Raw genomic sequence first — 24,597 nt, forward strand, 5'->3', positions numbered from 1 at the left:
ACACAAGGATGCTGACGGATAAAGGGCTCATAGACCCTGAGATAAAGAATCCTGGGCCACTGCTGCATCTCGTTAGTCTGGCCTTCGGCATGATTTCCAGCTCATGATGTGGCACAGCTCACTGCCATCCCCCAATTGCCTGCACCCAACTCGGAACTCTCACCTGTCCTGTGAAAGCAACAGTTAGTTTCACCCTCAGTTTAGTGATCATAGCCGTTTTAATGCAAACACTTACATATTAAAACCACCAATAAGAGTATATCCTTCTACACTCCATGCCTAGATATCTTGAGAAAAGACATCAATGCCTTGTTGAAGAAGAAGCCTGATCATATTTGGTGATTCATCACTTACAGAAGCATGAGGGTTGTTCTAAAATCAGAGAAGAAAACTCACCCCCTCCCCTGAGGAATTTACTTAACTTGTTTAAACAGCTAATTTGATATATTTTACCAAGTTTATATCTTGACCATCTCTGTAAGACTGATCATATACATGCTCGTGTTCATCTCAGCAAATTACCTCAAGGCCAAAAGCAAGCCACAAAAAAGCATCCCCCTGTCCTACTGGGGTAACACAGAGACGAAGTTGCAGATTTAAAGTCCTCTGATGGACAAGAAATGATGCTGAGGTCACTTATTTCAAGTAGGTAAAGATTTAAATAAAGATTTCCCCACTTCTTACTGAGTCTGAAATCTTATACTTTAATATCAGCTAGAGGTCAGGAAAAGAAAAGCTGTTTGCAGGCTTAAAACAATAATATGAATGATGATGGCCATAAAAATAGTCACGGTTGCAGTGAATCATGCTGAGAAGCATGTGCTCGGCACTGAATTAAATACCGTATGTATTTCTTACACACAACCCCCCTTAAAGGATATACTCCTCTCCTCCTTTACGTATCAGGAAACCTATTTGTCGATAAGAAGTAATGTTCCCCAGGGAACACACCTGACAAACAGGAAAGCTAGGACTTAAACCTGGTCTGGATCTAAAGCTCAACTCTTTCCTCTTTATTATCTACCACTGGCTTGTCAGCTTTAAAGGAAATGTTCATTCATTCACTAAAGCTATCTTTCCTCTTTCTACCATTATCAATTAAAAATAAAAACATCAAAAGGTACAAGAATTGAAAAAGGATAAAAACGGATGAGTCCATAGGATCCGGTAATGGTGTTGAATACTCATGCGTGATAACATAAAAATATCAGTATTCTTCAAAGAAAGTCATTTCAAGCTAATAGTCATCCAAAACACAAAACAAATTCCTCTATGTTTAACCTTCATGTTTTAAGAAAAAACTTATACACAGTAGACATTTAAAAATCATTATAAAAGAATTCAGAAACTCAATGTTCTATCATAAGGTCAATTAAAAGTGGAATTCATACTAATAAAATGAAAGTGATCTCCCTGACCTCTGAGAAGATCATATGATCAAAAGAAACAGGCTGCAAATGACATCAGTCAATATTCTAAAGGAAGATGAATCCTGCTCTATTCTGTTCTTTGTGACACCCAGCAGAATTGCTTTTCTACCTAACCGATGACGTATGGATTCTAAGTTAATCCTTTTATTAACTTAATTTTCCTGACTGATACTACTCAAGAACAACATCAAAGGTTTTTTTTTAAAAGAGAACAAACTACTGTAACTTTTCATCTTCTCAATTGCATGTATATTTGCCTGTTTTTCATTTAAAAATTCTGCCATTCGCTGTCTGTTTTCCCTCATGGCAACTAATAGTGGTGTCAGGTCATCCTGTAAAACAGCAAAAACAGTGTATAATGTACAAAATGACATGTTTCAAAACTGAATGTAAAAACTTGTAAGTCTCTGAACATAAACATGTCATGTAAAGTAAATAAAAAGTAGCCTCTTCCTCCTCACCCCTCTGTACTCCTACTCTTTAAAACATTCCTCCTTGACTGCTTCAAAAGATTCACTGTGAAGTCATTCTCTACAACTCACTTCAAGCACTTACTGGTTCCAAGAACCTCTGCTTCTGCCAGGCCATCTGTCGTCCCCTTACTGCTCCATGACTGTGTTCAGCACTCTCAGTGCTGCTCCACAGGGAACCATGTAACTGCTGAGTCAAGTGCAGCTTTAAGGAGCCACGCGGAGGAGAAAGATATCACACTGTCTGCAGTGAGCATAACCTATCCAGCTATGACCGCGACCAACCTTATCAGGTTTACAGACATTCTGATGGGAATATGGTTATTTGCATATTCATGAAAAGAAAGTTTGTTTTAAAAATCAACTTATAAGTTCTAATTTGAAAGATTCAATCCCATGCTTGAGATTATTATATAATATGAAATAGATTATAAATCAATACAGACTGCCTTTAAAATCTCAAAATCATTATCAAAATATACTATAAGATGGGAATTATCAAGTCAAATGCTTACAGAGGCAAAGTAGGTGACCCGTGTTAAATGAAGGTCCCAAGAGAGGACAGTAAAGTGGAGAACACACACCCCACTGACAAGGGGCTGCCTCTGCACAGCAGACCACACGGGAGCCTGGGCTCACGGGGCACTAGAATTGTTCCTTTAGGAGAAGTCTGAAATTTAGATTTCTGCATGAGTCTCCTAAACTTTAAACGTTGACTCGATGTGTGGAGGCCAACTGAACATATCCAGGGGCCATGTTTCGTCTATAGCCCACTTGTGTTTTTATGTTTGCTGTGTTTCCAAACAGTTGGGTATAAAAGCAACTATTTGGATGTAAAACCTTTCCTTTCTTTAGTATCGTATGTCCTACAAAGAAAAAAAATAAAAATAAAACTGGGCCCCAACATGTCATAAAAAGTGCTATTAAGACCCATAATACCCACTTTAAGAATTTTTCCTATGCCTATCAGACTACAATCTGTACCTCAATCTCCCTTATTGTTAATTATATGGGTCTTTAGTTCATAAGATGGCTGAAACTACATTATTAAAACAATTCCCTTCTGTTAGTAACTTCCTGGGTTTTGATGTTTAAAACCGTCATATTGCATGGTACAGTCATATAGAATGGAATACTACTCAGCTGTAAAAACAATGAAATCATGCCATTTGCAACAACATGGATGGGCCCAGAGATTATCATACTGAATGGGGTACGTTGGAAAGAGAAAGACAAATCCGAGGTGATATCACTTAATATGTAGACTCTAAACTATGACACCAATGAACTTATTTAAGAAACAGAAACAGACTCACAGATGTAGAAAACAAACTGATGGCTGCCAAATGAGAAAGGTGGTGGAGGAGGGATAAGTTAGCAGTTTGGGATTAGCAAATACAAACTACTGCATATAAAACAGATAAATGACAAGGTCCCACTGTACAGTATAAGGCCTTGTATGCAACATTCTGTAGTAAACCAAAGTGGCCAATATGAAAATGTGTGTGTGTGTGTGTATGCATATGTGTGGTGTGTATATATATATATATAACTGAATCACCACTATAAAGCAGAAACTAACACAACTCTGTAAATCAAGTATACTGCAATTAAAAAAAACATTTTGATGATGCAGGTGCTCAGTGAATCTAACTGATATATTGCAAGATTTGGTCACACAGCTTTAACCAGTGGAAGGGTCATGATTTATTATTATTGCAGTCAGGAAAACCCTGTTGGCCTAATGACTTGGATGGTAACAAGAGATGCAAAATCCTTAAAGGGCTCTACTTATTAAATCATTCACCATAAGCAAATTTCTAAGACTCTCTGAGTGCCACTGAATGATCAGTGATTGGAAGGAAAAAGGAGTTATTCTTCAAGCCCACAGATACTGCCAATAATACTCGTTTTAACTTGTCAGGCACAGAAGTAGAGACGGATAAAAGTCAAGTCAAGTTTATGTGGCTGGAAAGGAGAGCACTGAAGGAGGCAGCATCTGTCAAACTCCCACTCTTCTAGAGAGGTCTTCTTTTCAAGATCTGTGGATTTACACGTATTACACGTAGCCATTCAACAGTTCTTACCCAAGGGTTGTATCAGAATCTCAAGGAAATCTTTCTAAATATCTGTGTCCAGGCCTTACTAGATTTATTCAATCAAAATCTTCAGGGGAGAGCCTAGGCTTGTACATTTTTGTAAATGCTGCCAGGTGATTGTGGTTCACTGGCACGATTTTAGCTGAGAACTCGCACAGGAGACAACCGACCAGTTCGGACTCATCGCTTACCCACATGGCCAGTTCCTTCTCTCATTTGAGGAATTGCACAAAGAAAAGTGCAAGACGTGAAAGTCACTTAACAAAACTGCATTTCATTCTCCTGGGTATACAGCGGTAGAACAGGGACTAGTCAATTCAGAAGCAACTTGATTTCATTATCCATGCATTCCTTACTTCCCATCAACACATCCTAGATTTGAAAGCCAAGTCTAGGCTCTAATCTAAGTGGCTGTTTCTGCCAGAATAGGACACTGGTCAGTTCATTATCTGTTCTTCTCTCTTATTTCCCACTTACCCCCTGTTCACCACCAGCGTGATTTCCTCAGAGTCCCCATAAAAATGATGTCTCGGCAAGTGTACAGTTCACTCACACTCTTTCCCAAGATGACAATGTTTCTCCTCAACAAGTGAAGAGCAGCTTGCCCAACAACTACATAAACAGAAAGAAAACAAAAACCTCCTCTTGCTACTTCCCAATTGCCCAATTTCCAAACTAGCCTGCGTATTTCAACTGCTCAATCCATAGTCTGTTTCCTTTAATTTCCTCTTAAGCCTTGGGCAATGAGACAGAAATCATCTTTAGATAAATTTATTTTTAATAAAACAGAAACTTATCGATAGCAGCAAGAAGTTGGTTATACTGTCAGATGTTTTTTGTTTTGCTTCAGTGTTAAGACAAAGCCTATTTCTAAGGCAAGTTTTGCTTTCATTGATTTTTACACCAATCAGAAAAAAATGTGAGTGGGAAAAAACTGAATTTTTTTACCTGCAACAAATGCAATGTTTGCACAAATATCTGCCATAAATAAATAAAAGAAAGCTGTAACTTCTAATGCAATCTTTGGAAATCTCATTATTTAAAGTGAAATCTTAGACAATTAAGTTCTTTCCAAATATTTTCACTCAGGAAGTGCCTGAGCCTCCAATACGTAAAACTGCACCTACTATGTCAGCAGAGGGCATTCCTGGCAGGGCTGCAGTGCCAGGAGGTAACAGATGTCCCAGAGCAAAAGCAGGTGGACCAGCTTTGCCATCACCTGCTGCCCACATACAGCCACCGCCCTGCTGAGGAACTACACCAGGCTAAGCATGGAAGACCTCAAGGTGTATATGGTGGGCCACATGGCCACCAGCACCAGTGAATACCCTTGCTGGTCATCAAACATGACCTGACCTCACTTGTCCTGATCCTATTATCAGAGGTCCTGGGGTGCTCAGGGCCTGTGGCCTGCTGCCTCCCCTGCCCAAGTGCACTCACCCAGCTCCCCTGCTGCATACTGGGTCTCCCTCCCACCCATCCCCAGTAGCCACCCTGCCTCTGAAGGCAGCCAGCCCACATCATCACTTCACTCCCCCAAGGCCTTCCTCTTTTGTGGGCTCTGAACCTACCACTCACTCCCAAGCACTTCCTAATGGAGAGTTGTTCCTTTCAGGGTAGCAGAGGGGCTGGGAGACAGAGCCCTGCCTTTTCTGTGGGCATCACCTTTCTCTAGCCCCTGGCCTTGGCTTTGGCTTTGTTTCCAAGGTAACAGGGCCTGATGTAGCCTATTTGGTACATTTATTAGAAATAAAACACCTGTGGCTAAAAAAGAACCTGCATTTCAAATATTTTGTAAAGAAAGCGAGTGGAGCTATACCTGGTTTTTCACGTCCATGTCCGCAGCATGGGATAGAAGCTTCGCCGCAATACATGTTGTGTTGAGGATGCAGCATAGTGGAGCACAGTGTTGCCAAGTACATCTGCAGCATTGACGTTCGCTCCACTTTTAAGAAGGATGTCCGTGCACTCCTCCGCCTCGCACTGTACAGCCTGTCGGTATCATGCCAAGAAACAGACTGTAAGTGCTAGGAATTCCAAGTCAACATGCCACAAGTCCCACCATTCATTATACTTACATAAACCAGATCAATTCAGTTTTGATTTAAGTCATTACATGGAATCCATCTCACGCGGGCAAGGCTGGCTGCTACACACCTTGATCAGCGCCGTCCTTTTCTTCCTGTCCTGCGTGTTCACCTGGCATCCTCGCTCCAGAAGGAGAGCTACCACGCCTCCGTGGCCACTGGCACAGGCCAAATGGAGGGCAGTCCTACGAATGGGAGAGGAGTTTTTAGGACAGTAGAGCGAACTAGTTCAAACACACCATTACTCATATCATTGGGAACATTCAATAGCATGCTCTTCCTCCCCTTTAAAAGAAATATTCCGTTTTCTTATGCAGAAAGAACACGATTTAGAAGCTCTTACTACTCACCACATCAAAGGAAAAGCAACCTGTTTGGATAGTAAGCATGACCTTGAGATTCAGCTCAACTTGGGCCAGACTTCTACTTTAACTGTCACTTACTAGCTGTCATTTACTCAGCCTTTCTGTGCCTCAATTTCCTCATCAACCAAACAGGGATGAAGTAGGAGTTATCTCACAGGACACCGCTGTGAGCCTTCAATGAAAATCTATGCCAAGTGTTTAGAACAGTTCCTTGCACAAATAACAGCTCAGCTTCTGTTAGACAACATAATTATGACTCTTACTACTATTTTACAAGGACAACATTTCAATGAAGTAAAATGACATCACACCTACTTTGCTGCTGTAAGGATTCGAGAGAACACTGGACTTCAATGATTCTAAGATGCTCATGTTCTCACAGTTTAACATCTCTGGCATGGGAAGGCAATTTAAAATTCATCATGTCTTACAACCATAATTGGTAAAATTTTAAAAAACTGTTTCTCATTTTTCCTGTTGGTCTAATTATTGAAATGTCTTTTTGTCTCCGGTTGCATTTGTATTGTTGTGGAAGTATAGTTGATGTATAACATGATAACAGAAATTACAGGTGTACAATACAGTGATTCACAATTTTTCAAAGTTATACTCTATTTGGAGTTATTATCAAATAGTAGCTATATTCCCCGTGTTGTACAATATATCCTGGTAGCTTATTTTAAACCTAACAGTTTGTGCCCCTAAGTTCCCTACACCTATACTGCCCCTCCCTGCTTCCCTCTTCCCACTGTGAACTAGTTTGTTCTCTATATCTGGGAGTTGGCAGCACCTAACAAACTTCCTTATTGGGGCATAAAATAGTGGGGCATCTTACAACCTATGGTGCCTTCCAGTAAGTGCAGTAATGGTCTATACCACAGGTCTACTGCAGTTCTTGTCACACGGGTGGCATTTAAATCAACTTTAGATCTTAAAAACATGATAGGCAATATTGTAAATCAACTAGACTTCAGTTTGAAAAATTATAAAATAAAAGCATTATGAGGAAAGAGAACTCAAATAACAAAATAAGAATTTCTGAAAATGGAACTCCTACTCTGATTTTCAAGAAACTTTAAGCCAAAGGAAATTCAGGATTCAGTTGAATCAGGATGGCTCCTTTTATTCAATATTTAGATTTGTACATTGTATGAAAGCAAAATTTCCAATGATAAATATCAAAATTATATACTACTCTAAATGTTCAAAGGGGCAAGTAAACGTTAGCTTTTACAGTTTCCTACCCTCAGACACACTTTTGTTTGAAAGAAGGGAGGAAAAGCTTAAACCAAAATGAAGTCTTAATATTTCAGTTTTAAAGTTCTCATCTTGCTCAGAGGAGGCAACATGGAGTTTTTAAGGAGGAAAGGGTTCTGACAGACAGATGAAGAATATGTCTCCTACATCATAGTATTCAGGTTACAGTTGAGGAATAAATGGATTGAAAGAATGAATAAGTATCTTGGGGAGTTCAATCTCTTTTAAGAAATCTTTTATAAAGGAAAGCAATACTTTTGCAATAGGAACACTCTTTGACATTGCTATTTTTGACTTTCTTGTCATAAGGACATACCTAAAGTTTTACAAACTTTTGCAACAATAATAATTATTTATATTTACTATTTTTAATTTCTGTAAGAATGTAAAGTAAAATGATTACTCTATAATCATTTACATATGATATGCAATAAAGCTACATATATTCTAAAACATAGGCATATATTTCCAGTAAAACCTACAAGCACAGATAAAAAGATTCCCTTTACTTCTGAAGAGGCTAGAAGTTGTCTCAAGATTCAAATCCTCAAAAAAATTTTTAAAATAGAAAGTTAGAAATTATTTTTATCTGTGCAAGATTCATATTCTTGATCTTTCCCAGGAGTATTTCATTCATAATAAACATTTACTAGAAGTTTTCTACTGCTTCATTGTAGAAATTAATTTTATTAAAAGGAAAATCTTCACATAGGATGCAAATGCCCAGAACTATATTTTTATCACACTTGTGTACCTATTTTTGGCTAAGAGACCATAGCCTTCTTCTGTTTATATAGAACAAAATTGATTTTTTTCTGTTTTTCATTGATCTTCAAAAGGTCATCTCTGCAAGTGAACATACATCTAGTATCCATGCCACCTTCCATGGTCAAAGATTGCTCCATACCAAATGCACTGCAATTGATTTTAAAAATCTTTTGAGTTTTCCTGTATACATTGCTGTTTTAGGTAGTCCTTGAGAAAAGTAAGTTGTAAGTTATTTATCTCTAATTTACCTCTATTTATCTCTCATTCATACAAATAGCATTCATCTGTAAAGGAAATATACATTTTTTAATGTAGTACTTAACAGCAAATTATCTCTTTGAAAACTCAAAAGCAACTTAAACTTGAATCAGCAGTAAAAGTACCACTGCTCTTCATCTTGATGAATTTTGTGAAGGGAAAATGATATTTCATTTCTTTTAACTTAAATTCCTTTTCTGACCACAGATATCAAATATTTTCCCTATTATCTATTGGTCACTTATAGATATGAAAAAAAAGTACTTTGCCCAATTTCAAATTAGAGGCTTTTTTTGCTTGCTTCTTTCAAAGACTTGTCAGTAAAAATGAAGATTTTTGTCTGACACAAATACACTGTACATCTTCTAAAACCACATTGTTTTTTACTCTTGTTAATCTTATTTCTGACCTACAGGATTTTTTTTTTATGTTGTTCAATCAACCTCCAGAATTCTTGCTTTTGAAGTCCTTCTTAGGAATGTCTTTGTCAGCATAAAAAATGTATAGATAGGAATTTATGTTTTCTTCTGGTACTTTTCTAACTCTGTATATTTAAAAATGTTAATCTATACATCTGACACTTATGTTTGTGAGATAAAAATCTAGCTACTTTTCTCTAAATAGATTATTTCTCCACCATTCATTACTAACTTCTCTTTTCCTCACATGAAATTTCATCAGTAACAAGTTCCAAAGTCTTACATAGACTTGGGTGTTTGGGCATGTTCCGTTCCATTCACATATCTGTTTTTTCAACTGTTGGTAAATCAGTAATTTGTGGAAATTTACAGCACACTTTGATATCTAGAAGGCCAAAGCTTTCTCTTTGTCTACTACACAGAAACTTGAATTTCATCACAAGAATTCAAAACAGCATGTGTAACTCAAAATTTTTAAAAACTCTGATATGTTTACTTGGTTTATGGAAAACTGAATAAATATGGGAAGACCACACATTTTAAGAAAATGAGTCCACCTATTTAAGAGCACAGCTATCTCCCCACTTCAAAGTTGTCCTCTACGGTCCTTCAGTAAAGAACGTATGTACAAACGTGTACACTGATATAAAACGGATCTTGAATTTGATACCAAGAAGTTTTATCCCAGAGGCTCATCTATCATGGGAATTATTTTTCTCACTACACACTTCTCTGTATATAAAAGTGTACATTCAAAATAAGATGCTATTTTATGTTTATGTTGAATTTGGTTTCTATTATTACTGACATGCAGTTAACTGACTGAAAAACTGTCAGGAAAGTGCTCTCTAAGGGGAATTATGAGTGGGTCCAAAACCAGCTCAAGCTTTAGCCACCTATAAAGTTTGCTGGGCACTGGACCTCCTGGTTTCCAGGAGCCTCAGAGGGAAACTGACAGCTGGGCCGGCCCCCAGCCCCTCCCAGACACACCCCGCCCTGTCCCTTCACCCGTGACCTGTTCTTCCTATCAGGCTCATCCAGGCCATTCTGCCTGAGGAACAGTACACGCTGGACCTTCCTGACATCTCCAACATAGGCAGCTTTGTGGATTTTTTTTAAGTCTCTCCTGCAGATGTGGTATCCAGGCTGTGAGTTCCTTCGGTCTCTCTGAGGGTTGATGGTACAGCCCACGGGTGCCTCGCAGTTCACACGGCAAAAGCAAAATAATAAGCTCATCACTTCTACGAATAGGCTTTCCACCACCACTGGGGTCTGGCTGGGAAGCTGTGTCCGTTGGACTCTATCCGTACACAGTAACCGCAGCCTAGCAACGCTGCTCCAGTGTCCATGAGCCTCGGAACCCTGAGCCACTGCCCATGTGCACAGAGGCCCTGAGGGCCAGCACACCCCGCCCGCATGTGCCAGCCCCAGGCATCTCAAATCTCTGCCACTGCTTTGGGGCCACACTGCATTCCTTTCAAATGTTGCTGCTAGTTGGCTGGGTGGTTCAGGACATTTGCAGAATTTAGACTCACCCAAGAAAGACGTGTTGGCATGTGACTGGCCGTAGAGTGGCATGGAGCTTCAAGATGCTGAAGGCCTCGTCCCCCAGAGAGCTCCCCCCAAAAACTCTTTCAATCTCCTTTCCCTTCAGTTTATTCCCATTGTTGACTGAAATAAAGTCACACAATGTGAGAGTGTGGGTTAAGTTATATTGGCGGCAAAAAGAAAGCTCTGAGAAACTCTTCCAAAGAGGCAAAGGGAAAACTCAGTGTCATTCAGGATTTCAGTGAAGAGGGGCACATGCAGTCAAGCACACACTTAGGCAGAGGCTGCTGCTAGTCACGAGATGTCACTGTCAATGTCTTTCATACTTTTCTAGATATGAGGAGATGCAAGACTTTGGGTCATAAAATCTTCTCCTGAAAATACCTATCTGAAGGCCTGTTCAGCCAGTTTTCCGAGAGCACAGAGTGCCTCACTCTTGACCTCTGTCCTGAACTCCTCTCACGGAGTGTTGGAGGTGAGCGGTGGCAGCAGCTCGTGATTGAATCCAAGCAGAATTAGGTGGTGAGTGCCAACATGATCCAATCCTTGGAGGGGCAGATGGCAAGTGCCAGTTTTTAGTTAGCACTTTCCACATACCTCTGAGCCCCAGCCGCTCTCCATGGAATGTAGCAGATGCAAACAGCAGAAAGCTCTTTTCATGGTTTCAGAGATTGTGGCAATGTGTGTCATTCAGTGCAAACTTAAGAGAATCTGATGTATGTTCTCCAGATGAAATGAAAACGCATTTCCACGTGCCTGCTGACCCTCCCCTGTGGCTCAGTCTTATGTTTTCACATTTGCTTCACTTTTATTTTTTGCTTTGATTTTCCACCAAATACATCTTTCATCAATCCAAGCTTTGTTTTGGAGCATGGTGTAACATTGGAGGATGTTTTAAAAATGATTATTCACTTGTCCCAAACAACCCATCTTTTCTCACCTGTACCACTTTAGCTTGCATTCAGTTCTCAGAGGTTTATTTCCATTTCTGGGTTTTCCATTCTGTTTCACTGAATGGTCTGCTGCTTCTAGCATCAGTAGTACATGTCCAAAGTTCCCCTCCTTATTCTTCCTCTTCAGGATTCTCTTGGAAATGTTGACCTCTAAATTATTTGATGTGAATTTTAACCATCACTATGCCCCCTTAAAAAGAATTCTTAGTTTAGTGAGACTTTTGATGGTAATTATGTTAAGAGAATTAACTTTCACTGAGAATCAGTCTCCTACAACAGTGTATCCAGGTACATGATATGTCTCTCAGTTGGTCTTATTTTATGTCCTTCTTTAGCTTTTGGTGTCTTTTTTCCTTATGTAAATCCTGTATATTTCTTGATATATTTATATATGGGTTTTTTCCATTTCTTTATTGTGATGGTATATTACTTTTTCATTACAATTTATAAATGATCATTGGATATCTGTGGGTTTGTTTTATTTTCTTTTGCTTTTTATACCAGGAGTGAAGAAAGTTTTTAAGCCATAATTTTGTAATATGAGACACAGGAGACAGTTTCTGGCAGTACTTAAGGAAAGCACAGACTGGTTGGTGTAGATTTCACCAGATGTCATAACTGAAGAACAGTATGCAGATTAAAAAAAAAGTAAAATGCAAACATGGAAGGCAGAGGGGAACAAAGAGGATTGGGGAGAACGTCTGAAACTGAAGAACAATCCTAATGTTTCTGGCAAGGCCAAAGGAGAGTCCCAGAGCCTAAGTCACCCAATAAAGAAATCCCACTTCTTCCAGAAATGGGCTTGTACTGTACCCCTACTGTGCCAGTCAGTGGTTAGGAGCAGTTGTGGAAACATGGTCATGGTACAAAGATGTGGATCCAGAAGGACAGTCACTGGGGCATAGTAATGTGTCCTAAGTGGGCTCCCAGGTTTGCCCAGGACTAGGGGATTCTTGGGACACAGGGCTATCAGTGATAAAATCAAGGCAGTCCTGGGGGAACTGGCATGGTTAGTTCCCCTCTCCCTAACACTGCAGGCCTGATCTGGGCATTTTCTTGCCGCATACCCCACATCTCTGTGGCTCCTCTTAAGATCATTTCTGCTTATCACGGCAGCTTACAGCTGGAAAATGTTTTCACCCTCTTCCTACTTTGGCCATCTAGCCAGAGCAGACAGCATCTGTGATTCTGAGGTTCCTTAGGCAGAATAGGGTATTTGTAACTTTTCTTGGTAGCTCTCAATGAAACTCTCAGAGAACGCAAGTTAAAATTTCAGCTCTGTCCTGTTTTACTTCCATACTTGCCCATCGAATCCAGACTAACCCCTGTGTCGTGGACCCTCCAGCACTCTGAGAGCACAGAGCAGACCTACTTTAACCCTCCCACAAGGGCCTTTGCTTCTGAGGAGAAAAAGGCAAACCTTGGCACTGAGCTTATTTCCTCAGGACTACAGTCAGCCCCCTGTGCATTTCCACCTTCAACAAAAATGGGTGAGCAGCTCTGCTTCACAAAGTCTTAAGCCATTTTTATTTGCTCCAGAATCTGGGCCAAACATAGGACCTCTTAGGTTTATTGAGACTTGGTGCCAAGAACTTGTTACGACCATCCTCTTGGTGGCCAATTTTTTGTTCACCAGAAACAAATTGGGTGGCTTAGCCTCCAACCTGAGACCCAAGTGGGTTCTCGTAGGGGAAGAAGGTAGGCAAGAGCTTAGCATCACTCTTTAGAACCTTGCATGTGGGGGACTCAGTGTTAGCAGAGTGAGGCATACCTACATCCACTTTGACTACTGAGGTCTTCCTTGTTTCATATGTATTTTCTTTCTCATGTTTTCTATCTTTTTAATAGTAAATATAGGCTTTTGCATAGATATATAGTATGATTTGTCCTAGTTAAAATAATAAAATAGTTTTAAACATGCTTACAGAAATATGAGATCAATTAAATTTTATCCATTAGATTATAAACTATATAATTAATAAATACAAAATTCAGTACTAGCCTACAGAAAAATAAGCATATTTTTTGGAAAACAATATAGCGTTGAGAACTTGCTAACAGAAACTACCCAAATCAATAAGAGTTATATGAATTATTAAGTCATGGTTTGGGTTGGGAAAAATCAATTAATGACAAGAACTTAATGACACATTGCAACATACACACCAAAATAAACTTCCGATTAGCAAAAATGTTTAGGCTTTTAAAAGAAACCATTAAATATTTTAGAAGGAAATATGAATGAGTGGTATTCTTTACAAGTGTTAGAAGATTTTTCAAGCAAAAACAGTGGAAGTTATAAAACATCAATACCTTTGGCCACATAAAATTGGGACCAAAACCTTCAGTGTAAATGCAAACATACAAAAGGCATTCACAAGCACACTTAATAAAACATTCTTTCTTGGTTTACAATAAAGGAACTAAACTTTTTTTTAACGATCAAAGGATACCCTCAGTTCACAAATTAACCATCAGCACCAGAAGCTTTCTATTCTTACTTGATAAGAATAGTGGTTCAACTTCATTATCATGTTCAAGACATTTGCTCTTTGGTTCTGTGAGAATTTAACCCACTGGGATCTTGTTATTCTCACCACCTTACAGGACATCAAATGTACCCATTAGGCGGGGATTCTATGCTGCTGCTATTAGTTGTATAGAAAATAGGAGGTAGTTAGAAAGTCCTGGGAAAAAAAATTACTTTGCCACTTATAATTTATCTCAATCCTCTTAAAAAAATCAGCATTACCCATTTAAAGAAATATTTCCCCCAAAGTTAAGCACAAATTCAAAATGTCACCTTGGCATCACATGTGATTTAGAACTGATTATATCAACATTGTTTTCTAACACTGACCAACAGCTTTGGTAGGTAAATGAAATTTGTCGTTTGGGGTATTGACATGCACAGTAACAGCTCAATTTTAGAAAAGGTGTTTTTCTGTTTTGTTTTGTTTACAAAACCTAATCCACACAGACATTCTTTTTACCTTCTTTGAATTGCTCTAAAAATTTTCTTCAAATTTTATATGAGAGGATTGGAGGAGATCTTATGACACTAAGAAGCAGCATGAACTTCAGAATCTCAACATGGAACAAGGACCAAAAAGCACACAGAACATGCAGGGCACAGGTAAGCACCTGCCCACCTGTCAACTTCCCAAACAGAAGGGAAAAAAATCACATTAAGTTTTGATGAATTTGGAAGTCAACTTTTTTTGTGCTGTCACAGTAGAAAACATTATCTTTCACCCACTTACAATATAAAATGACGGACCTCTTGGCAGAGTTAACACTGACAACATGAGACTCTGCCCGGTGGTGCTGGGCTCCATCTCCCCAGGAACATTCTGCACCAGGCCCTGCTCGCTTGATTTACAAATTCATACCATCATTCAGTCACTTCAGGTTTTTGGTTATGGTTCATTTTGGTTTCTTTTTCAATAATCATTATTTCCAAATACTATAAAAACAGAACCTCTCTTTTCTTCTTTCTGGAAATCCTTTAGCAAACATCTGCTCCAATCCTCTACATTTTGCCTCTTCTTCCTCCATCTTCTCCCACCTCTATCTCTTTCATCACCTAGTTCAGAATTTCTACGTGAGTTATTCAGACATTACTGACATCTCCAGGTTACCAATAACTGCTCTTTAACAGGCCTCAGGACTGGGAAGGGGGGCGATGGGTTGATCAAAGATAAAATATATCTTGTGTGAAATCAATCCAGAATACCTGAAAGAATTTCACATGTTGCAGGTCTTAAATTTATCATTTTAGCCACTTAATAAATCCTTCTGTGTAAAAGATGCTGTTAGCCTGGCACACAATCCTACTTGGCATATTATCTCCTAAGAAGGATAATACTAGAAGAAGGATGGGAAAATCACTACTAAACCCCTCCTGGGGTCTATGGGTCTCCAGTCTCCCTTCATGCACATGGTCAGGCCTCCAGCAGAGGGCTCTCAACAAGCAGTGCCCACCTGCCAAGTATCAGTGGGTTGAGTCCTGCTAACAAGCCTTCTGTTGCCAGCATCCTCAGTCAAACAAAGGGGTGCCCCTGGCAGCTGATGGGAAACTGACACATTGTGCATTTACAGCAATTTTTACAGGACAACCTTGAAGCATTTCACTCTTTTCATCCCTTAACCATGTTGCCAAGTTGGATCAACTCAACTCCACTTTACAGGTGCTAAACTTTATTTCCCCAGGTTTCAATGAGTTGAAACGAGCCAGGCTAGAAATTCAGGACACAGCAGTCATGTGCTCCTAGGCCCCAAGACATACCCTTCCACACTGCCTCCTGCTGTCTTGAAGACAGTAGAAGAGAATTCTTGCAGGGGTAAGATGGCTGTCATTGGCACCCAAGTCCCCATGTCTCCCCAGATGGGGTTCAGACACTAGAGCAAGGCCATCTTAACTGGCCACAAGCCTAGGCTCTGGGAGAAGCAACTTCTGTGTGTCTCTGGAGACCCAGCCACTGCCCAGTTTCCTCCGACAGATAGGGAGAAAGATGGGTAGGAGCAGCAGCATAAGTGAGGGAAGGGTGGCCCGTGGTCAGCAGAAGATCATGGAACAGCACAAATGGCAGGAAATGGAAGGTACTTGAGCATTCATGTACTCATTCACTGGGCATCTGCTGAGCATTTTCTGTGTGTTAAGCTGCAAGAATGAAGAAGACAGTCCCTACCCTCTGGGGAGGAGTAGCCAAAGATTTTAAGAGAATTCCAACACATGAAGCTCAACTGTCAAGAAACCACAGCCATGAAAAAATTTATATTAGAGTTGATTTTTCTACAGCTCATCTGATCTGAACCTACTTTTAACTCTTGGTCTTACAATGCAAGTAGATAAAAATAGATTCGTGGGCATCTAAACATGCCTTACCCCATACACAAAATAGCTTCATGCTTGTGGAAAACCCATGAAGACCCTTGGGGAAGAAGGATGCATCAGCAGTACACAGGGAAGGGGAGGGTACGGAGCTAGTCTGTACGATGCTCTGACGGTGGGTCTGCATCACCACACACTTGCCCAACTCCAGACGATGGACAGCACTAAGGGCGACTCCCCAGGGAAACCAGTGGGCCTTGGATGATCAAGATGTGTCAGTGCATGTTCACCAGTTACAACAGACAGACCGCTCTGGAGAGGAAGGTGACAACAGGAGAGGTCACACATGTGCTGCAGCAGAGGGTGTGCAGGAAATCTGATCTCTTCTCAACTTTACTGTAAACCAGAAACTTCTCTTAAAAAAGGTTAAAAAAAAAAAACCAGAAAGCCCACTAGGTCACAGTGCTGACAGGTATCCTAGTCCAGTCCACCTGCTGCAGCAAAGCACGAGAGACAGAGCAACTCTAACAGCAGCACCCACTTCTCACCGTCAATGAGTCTGTGACATGTGAGGTTCAGACGGCAGATCGGGTGTCTGGTGAGCGTGGCTTCCTGGTTCACAGACGGCCACCTTTCTGCTGAGTCCTTATGTGGAGGAGAGGACAAGGGTACTCACCGGGGTCTTTTCTAGAAGAGCACTAATCCCATTCATAAGACTTCACCCTCATGACTTAGTCACCTCTCAACCATCACACTGGGGTTAGTATTTCTTTTTCTTTTTAATGGACGTTCTGGGAATTGAACCCAGGCCCTTGTGCATGCTAAGCACATGCTCTACCACTGGGCTGTACCCTACTTCCTGTAAGTTAGCATTTCAACATATGAACTGAGGGGAGAGGGGACACAAACATTCAGTCTGTGGCAACAGGAATCCTGGGCATCCAACCAGCTGACTAACTCTGAGCCCTCTCTCCACTCAGAGCCCTCTCCATGGCAGCAACCGAACCCCTGCCCTCCCGCCACCTGCCAAAGTGAGACACTACACAGCTTTCCAGGCATTTGGGCCTCCATGCTCATCCTCTGGGGTCCAAGACTTAAAGCAGTCTCCACTTGGAAACTCAAATGTCTTGATCTGCAAGCTTTACCTCCACACACCATTCTCAGATGACAGTTCAATGGGCCAAAATGCAAACCATCTGGGCATCTGCCAAATTAGAGTTCCCATTCACCAGCTAGCCATTTCCTAACCTGCACCAAACTCTCTGCATGAAAAGCTCATTTAAATCCTAAATCTCTTCTGTGAAGAGAGATCACTATCCAACTTTTACAGATAAAGCAGCCGAGGCTGAGGGAGGTTGAACGACTCACCTACAGTCAAAGAACTCATTTGGAGTGATCCGAGGAGTCAGCCCTGTGGGCCACCCCAGGCCAACACTCAAGATGGTATCCACCACCTTTAAGAGTGCATAGGAGAGTAAGCAGTGCCTTTGACATATTTCCCTGGTGTCCCTAAATGCCTATAGAGCCCAGCTTTGATGAAGCAGGGTTTTCAAGGGCAAAAAGCAAGCCCACTGCCCCTGTAGGATTAGCAAGCTGATCGCACTTCTGACAATGGCACCATCTAAAGCGAATTTCCTCAGATACATCTCTCCACAAAGCATTAAGTTCCAGTCATGAGAGAAACACACTGGCAACATGACTTGGCTCGGGGGAGAAGCAATGACCTTCCCTTGAGGGTTGCACTGAATTAGTGTCTCTTACAACACAAAATCCAAGCCCTCATAGGACCTTCCCAGTAAAGCCTTGTAGGCAGGTTTCTAACACTGGGGAAGACTTCCTGCTGACTCCTTTGGGCATGTTAACATTTCATCATTAACAGATATGTATTAAGTTCCTATCATTCACGAAAAGAATCAGATTTAAAAGAGAGGATTCCTTTTCATTAGTAGCTTACAGCCTGATTACACAAATAAAGACTCATAAAAGACACACCTGGACTTCAGCAGGTTTAATATTCCTTAGGAACAACTGGACAGAGGAATGAACTCGGGCCTGGGCTTGAGCACAGATGGTGTCCGGATGGTGCCAACAATATGGTTTGAGTGACCCAACGTATCATCCAGAAAGGAGATGCTACCTTCCCACTCTTGCCTGAGTGGCCTGATCCACTCATTTTCCTCCCCCAAATGGAGTATAGTTCATTTATAATATCACATTTGTTACAGGTTCACAACATAGTGATTCAGTGCTTTTATACATGATGCTCCATTTAAACGTATTATAAGATATTAGCTACATTCCTTGTGCTGTACATTCCATCATTATATCTTATTTATACCTACTCGTTTACACCTCTTAGTCCCCTTCTATCATGTACTTCTCCTGCCCTTTCAGTCACTGTTTAGAATTAAAGGTTCTAAAGCTTTAAAATGTAAATGTTTATGGAAAGGCGGTATGTACAGCCTACTCATCTCCTTTACCGTTCTACCTTGAATTAGTCTATGGGGTTAGTTTCAACTGTCTAGCAGAGCCTGGAGGCTACAAAACATGGGTCAGCAAAGTATGTAGGTGTATCTGGGGCCTGGAGGATGACCTCTGAGAAAAAGAGAAGGTGGAAGCCACAGGCAGGTGGCTGACCTGGGTCTGCAGGGAGAACCCGGAGATGAAAACAAAAAGACTAACAGCACAGAGACTAACCCTGGTCTCCAGACACAACTACAACCATGTCCCTGAAAACTAAGAGACTGACCCTTCTCTCTGGCCACACAATAAGGAAAGGAAAAAAGAACCCTCTTCTCAGAGCAAATAAACAGAAATGACTTAGATAGCACATGCGCTGCTACCGTCTAACACTGTCCAAGAACATCCTTCCTTTGCTTTTTCTGTAGGTCCTAAGCACACAGCCGTTGGTTTACTTCCTCTGACCTGTATTATGACCACTTTGCTTTCCTACAAAGCTGTCACAGAGGCTTGACACTTCATGAACAGTATGCTAGCTTCTATGGGTATATCACTAGTTTTAGGATTGAAATAATGATTACTGTATTCAAATCAGCATCACCAAGTCACATGCTAAGAGCTGTAGCCCTGGGGTGGGTCTTTGTTTTCCCATACAATCCTTCTCTGATATCTCATTAACGGTCAGCTGGATGACTCTTCACCTCCCTTCCACCAAGGATAGTTTTCATTTTGTGCCTGGGCAGAGTAAACCGACTGGCCTTGAGTGCACTCCGGGGACACTGACCCCCCAGAGCATGCTGGCAGCATCTGGGTTTGCCCAGGCCCCGTAGGGGAAGTGTGGCTCTGCCAGGTGTCACAGCTGATTTAATGAGAAGATGAAAACCAGCCAAGGGAACTGAAGCTTCACAGCCTCCCTTAGGGTCTGGCTAGTGAGAACCAGAGTAATATGGAGGAGACTGGAGGAGATCACCTCTGGTCCAAGATTCACAGGTGGTGTTCTGACCCCCAAGGTCCATCCCCAGAAATGCCCCCACCTGTGTGCAACACCACAGTGTGTGCTGAGAAAGGAGAGAGCTGAAGCTGGTCAGCTTCCAGGGTGGGATGATGCTGAAGCCAAGGGCCTACAGGTGGAGGGGGAGTGGGGAAGAAAAGGAAGAAAGGCAAAGATACATTTCCCTTTCCCAAGAGAAGTTTGCATAAGCTAAGATGTTCACAGGAAAAGCTCAGATGGTGACAGATTTTTTGCTTCCAAGACAAGAAGGGGGATAAATGATCGTCCTGTCTTACTTAAAACCACAGCTTGATGGTCAAAAATCTTCCCAATCCTATTCTGCTTTGTCAAGCTTCTACAAGGACAGTCAACACATTCAGCCTCTGTGTCCACATAGGAACAATAAAACACAGAGAAAGAATTTAATGACAAAAGCAACTGCAGGAGACTTTTGGAACAGATATCAGAACATCTATTTCCTAGTCTGCAAGGCTTGTGGAATGCTTTATTTCATTTCTTCCTAGTATGAGAGCCCATTACCATGGCAACTCCCTGAGAACTTGGTGTCTCATGGGGCCATGTGGGGCTGGCTTGAGAATCCTCCTCATTGGGGGCACAGAAGACCCTTTACTGAGACTCAGATCCTTTGCTGGTTCCCATTTCCATATATATGTGCTGAGGTACATTGGAATGGTTTGGGGATTCAAGACTGAGCTTCATCATGCAAAAGAAGAAATTAAAAATGAAGAAATGAGGTCGCTCAGTGAAGCCTCTTTAACAAACCTGGATGAGAACTTTCTCCTGCTGACTTGTGACTTTTTGGCACAGGCACTGTAACTGTTCTGCTACCTGCTCTGCGTATGTGAAGAAGTCCACATGAGGGGGACGAGGGGATTGATTACTCACAAAGTTCTGAGTTTAGTCAAGTCCAAGTTCCATACCGCAATGACCTACCGTTATCCATTTTGCTGATGGGGAAACTGACTCATGATTATTAGTTAATTATGAGTTAAAAATGAGAAATGGCCTAGCATGGATCACAATCTACAGCTATGATAAACAAGGTCCTACTGTATAGCATAAGGAGCTATATTCAGTATCTTCTAATAACCTATAATAAAAAGGAACAGAAAAAAGAATATGTATATACATGTATAACTGAATCACTATGCTGGACACCAGAAACTAACACAACATTGTCAATCAACTACATTGCAATTAGAGAATTTTTTTAATTTTTATAAAAAATCCACAGCTATGGTCACATGCTGAAACATGGATAAGCCTTGAGGATAACATGCTAAGTGGAATAAGGCAGTGGCAGAAGGACAAATAATGCATTCAAGGGACCTTGGGCCATCAGACCCACAGAAGTGAGAAGTAGAATGGTGGCGGCCAGGGGCCGGGAGGTGGAGGGAACGGGGAGTTACTATTCCGTGGGTCTAGACTTTCAGTTTGTCAAAAGGAGAAAGTTTTAGAAATCTGCTATACAACCTGCCTCTAAGTTAACATCTGTACTCTACACGTGATTGTTGAGGGCAGATTTCATGTTAGGTGTTGTGTAATCACAGTTTTTAAAAGCTATAGCCACGAGTGGCTTGGAACAGTTGTGTCTCTGACCCACCCTAGTGCTGCTGCAAAGAACATTTTGAAGACATATACTACAAAGGACACTACCTACAGCCACAGCTCCAGTAAGAAGAAATGACAAACATGGGCAAGAGACATGAACTGACATCACACCAACAAGGGCAAACAGATGGTCAACACACAGATGAAAAGAATATCAACCCTGGCAGTCATTAGGGAAATACAAGCTTAAACCCCAGTGAAAAGACAGCCCCCAGAATGGGAGAAAATATTTGGAATCATATGTCTGATAAGGGTCTAATATCTCAAATATATAAGGAACCATTACAACTCAACAATAAAAGGACAAACCAACTAAACCTCGGGAAAAGGCTTGAATAGACATTTTTCCAAAGGAGATATGCAAATGGCCAATAAGCACACATGAGAAGACACTCAAATCAACAGTCATCAGGGAAATCAAAAATCAAAAACACAATGAAAGAACCACTTCACTTCTAGCAATGATGACTAGAAGCAGTAAGACAGAGAATAACAAGTGCTGACAGAGATGCAGAGAAACTGGAGCTCTCACCCACTGCTGGTGGGAATGGAAACTGGTGCAGCTGCTTTGGAAAACAGTTTGGCGGTTCCTCAAAAGGCTAAACAGAATTACCCTGTGACCCAGCAATGCGACTCCTAGGAAAATACCCAAGAGAAGTGAAAACACACGATACGCACAAAAATTTGTATGTAAATGTTGTCAGAAATATTCATAGCAGGTCAAAGTGGAAACAACCCAAATTGGTAGTTGCCCAGAGCTGGGAAGAGGGATATATTTGGGAGTGATGGTAATGGGCTCTGAGTTCTTTTTGGAGAGATGAAAAGGCTTTGAAAATAGATAAAGATGATCATTGCAGATGTCTGAAACATATACTAAATACATGTATACACATATATATATTTAGTATACACATATACTAAAAACCATTGAGTTGGACACTATAAAAGGATTATTTTTATGGTATGTGAGTTATATCTAAATAAAACTAAAATACAAGACATAACAATACACACCTATCAGAACAGCTAAAATTAAAAACCAGTGATAATAGCAAATGCTGGCAACAATGCAAAAAAAAAAGTCACCCATAAATTGTTGGTGGGAATATAATGATTCAGCCACTTTGGAAAATAGTTTACAAGTTTCTTTAAATGATGACACTTGGACTTATAATATGACCCCGCATATGAAACACTTGGGCATTTACTGCAGAGAAATGAAAATGTCTAGCTACACAGAAACCTATGCATGAGTGCTCAGAATAGCCTTTTCCATGGAGTTCATACCTGGAAACTCCCCAATGTGCTTCGGGGAGTGAGTGATTAACCAAATGCTGGTCTGTCTGTCCATAACACGGGCTTATTACTCAGCAATAAAAAGAAACACAACAACTTGGATTAACCTCAGGGAGATTATGCTGAGTGAAAGAAGGTCATCTCAAAAAGTTCCACAAACTGTATGGTTCTACTCATATGACACTTGAAATGACAACACTCTGGAGACCGAGAACAGAGGAGTGGCCACCAGGCTCTGAGGAAGGACCATGGAGAAGGTGTAGCTGTGAGGAGCAGCACAGGGAGCTCAAGGTGATGGGGCAGTTCCGTGTCTTGATTATGTTGGCGGTGACAGAGCGACACACACGAACAAGTGTGTGTAACTGGCAGCATCTGAAACTGTTCTGTGGCATCTCTGTCAGCGCTGTGGGTTTTACTAACATCACCACCTGGGTCTGCTGCTGCAGCAGTTACACAAGGCGCTCAGTAGGGAAGAACGAGTGAGGAGCATCGAAGACTTCTCTCCGTTTCTTTGAAACTGTCTGTCCATCTATATTTATTGCTAAATAAAAAGTCCATTGTGTTTTTTTTAAAGTAACTCTATAGTAAAGGCATTCACCAATGTTTAAAAATAATGGCTCTGTTTCAATAAACCTCATAGTCAAAGACAGAAGTAAACAAATGACAAAGTGCACAGTACAGCCACCAGGCATCACCTCTGCAGCCTGTTGGAGGGAGCCCTCCATCCAGCGTGAACTGCACATACGCAATAACAAGTCACAGACTTCCCATGTGCACCTAACTTGCGTATGCTCACTTGCTCCCTGGTCCCTCACAGCAGCCCTGCTGTCCTAACACACCCTCGTCCTCATCTCTGGGCTTCCATTCATGCTCTTCCCTGTCTGGACTCATCTTCTCCCCTCTCCACCTCTCCAAGTCCACCCCACTTTGGAAGGCCCAGCATCGGTATCCATCCTTCCACACGGGCCAACTGTATCTCTCCAACTAGATGCTTGGGTTTACACACCAGGTCGTCTTCCTACTACATTCTCCGTAATGCACAACACAGTGCTAGGAACATAGGGAATATTCAAACATCACTGGTGATGGAGTAAAGGCCTGCCTACTTCAAGGTCTTTTTACTCTCACGCCTGTGAGCTGTGATGGAAAATGGGTATACACGTGGATGTGAAAGCCAAGACACAACATTTCACATTCAACCACTACAATGTAATTTTAAATATGTCATTTCAGTTGTCTTTTTTTTTTCCGTTTTATATCACAGTGCTATGGATGAAGCATAGTAGATATAATCTGACCCATTTTACAGATAAGAAACTTAGCTCAGCGTGGTGACATGATACACAAAATCACAAATGATACCGAGTCAGGGTTAGAACCCAAGACTCATCCTAAAGCCCGACCGAGATGCAAATTGCCACTTTGAAACTTTGGTTTTAAAAAGGCAATTTACTCACAAATTCAGATGCACATATTCCCAAAATGGAATGTAACTTTCACAGCAGCAAATGTGGTACTTTGCCAACACCTTGGTGGTGGCTGAGGCCTTGTAGGAAAAGAAAAAGAGGAACGTTTTAAAAGTGGGGACAGAATAGTAGCCTGTGATGAGGGGGAAGAGCCCACTTCCAGAATGTATCCTCAATCCGGCCACTCCTCTCCAGCGCCACTGCTGTCCCCTGTCCCAGCCTCCAGCAGTCAGATCACATCACTCCATTCAATGGCTTCCCAAA

The 24,597-nt window shown here is 41.1% G+C and overlaps 1 protein-coding gene across 1 annotated transcript in view; it reads right to left on the reverse strand.

Moving 5' to 3' along the window:
* Window positions 1–24,597, reverse strand: part of LOC116279524 (uncharacterized) — a 68,395-nt gene that overhangs the window by 28,544 nt on the left and 15,254 nt on the right. Inside the window, exons 6-7 of the mRNA XM_072971060.1 lie at window positions 6,157–6,271; window positions 5,819–5,991 (exon numbers count right to left, since the gene is read on the reverse strand). Coding sequence (XP_072827161.1) covers window positions 5,827–5,991; window positions 6,157–6,271 — 280 coding nt within the window. The 3' untranslated portion in view covers window positions 5,819–5,826. The remainder of the gene's footprint in view (window positions 1–5,818; window positions 5,992–6,156; window positions 6,272–24,597) is intronic.

The sequence above is a fragment of the Vicugna pacos genome, chromosome 11 (genome assembly GCF_048564905.1).
Source record: "Vicugna pacos chromosome 11, VicPac4, whole genome shotgun sequence".
Lineage (NCBI taxonomy): Eukaryota > Metazoa > Chordata > Mammalia > Artiodactyla > Camelidae > Vicugna > Vicugna pacos.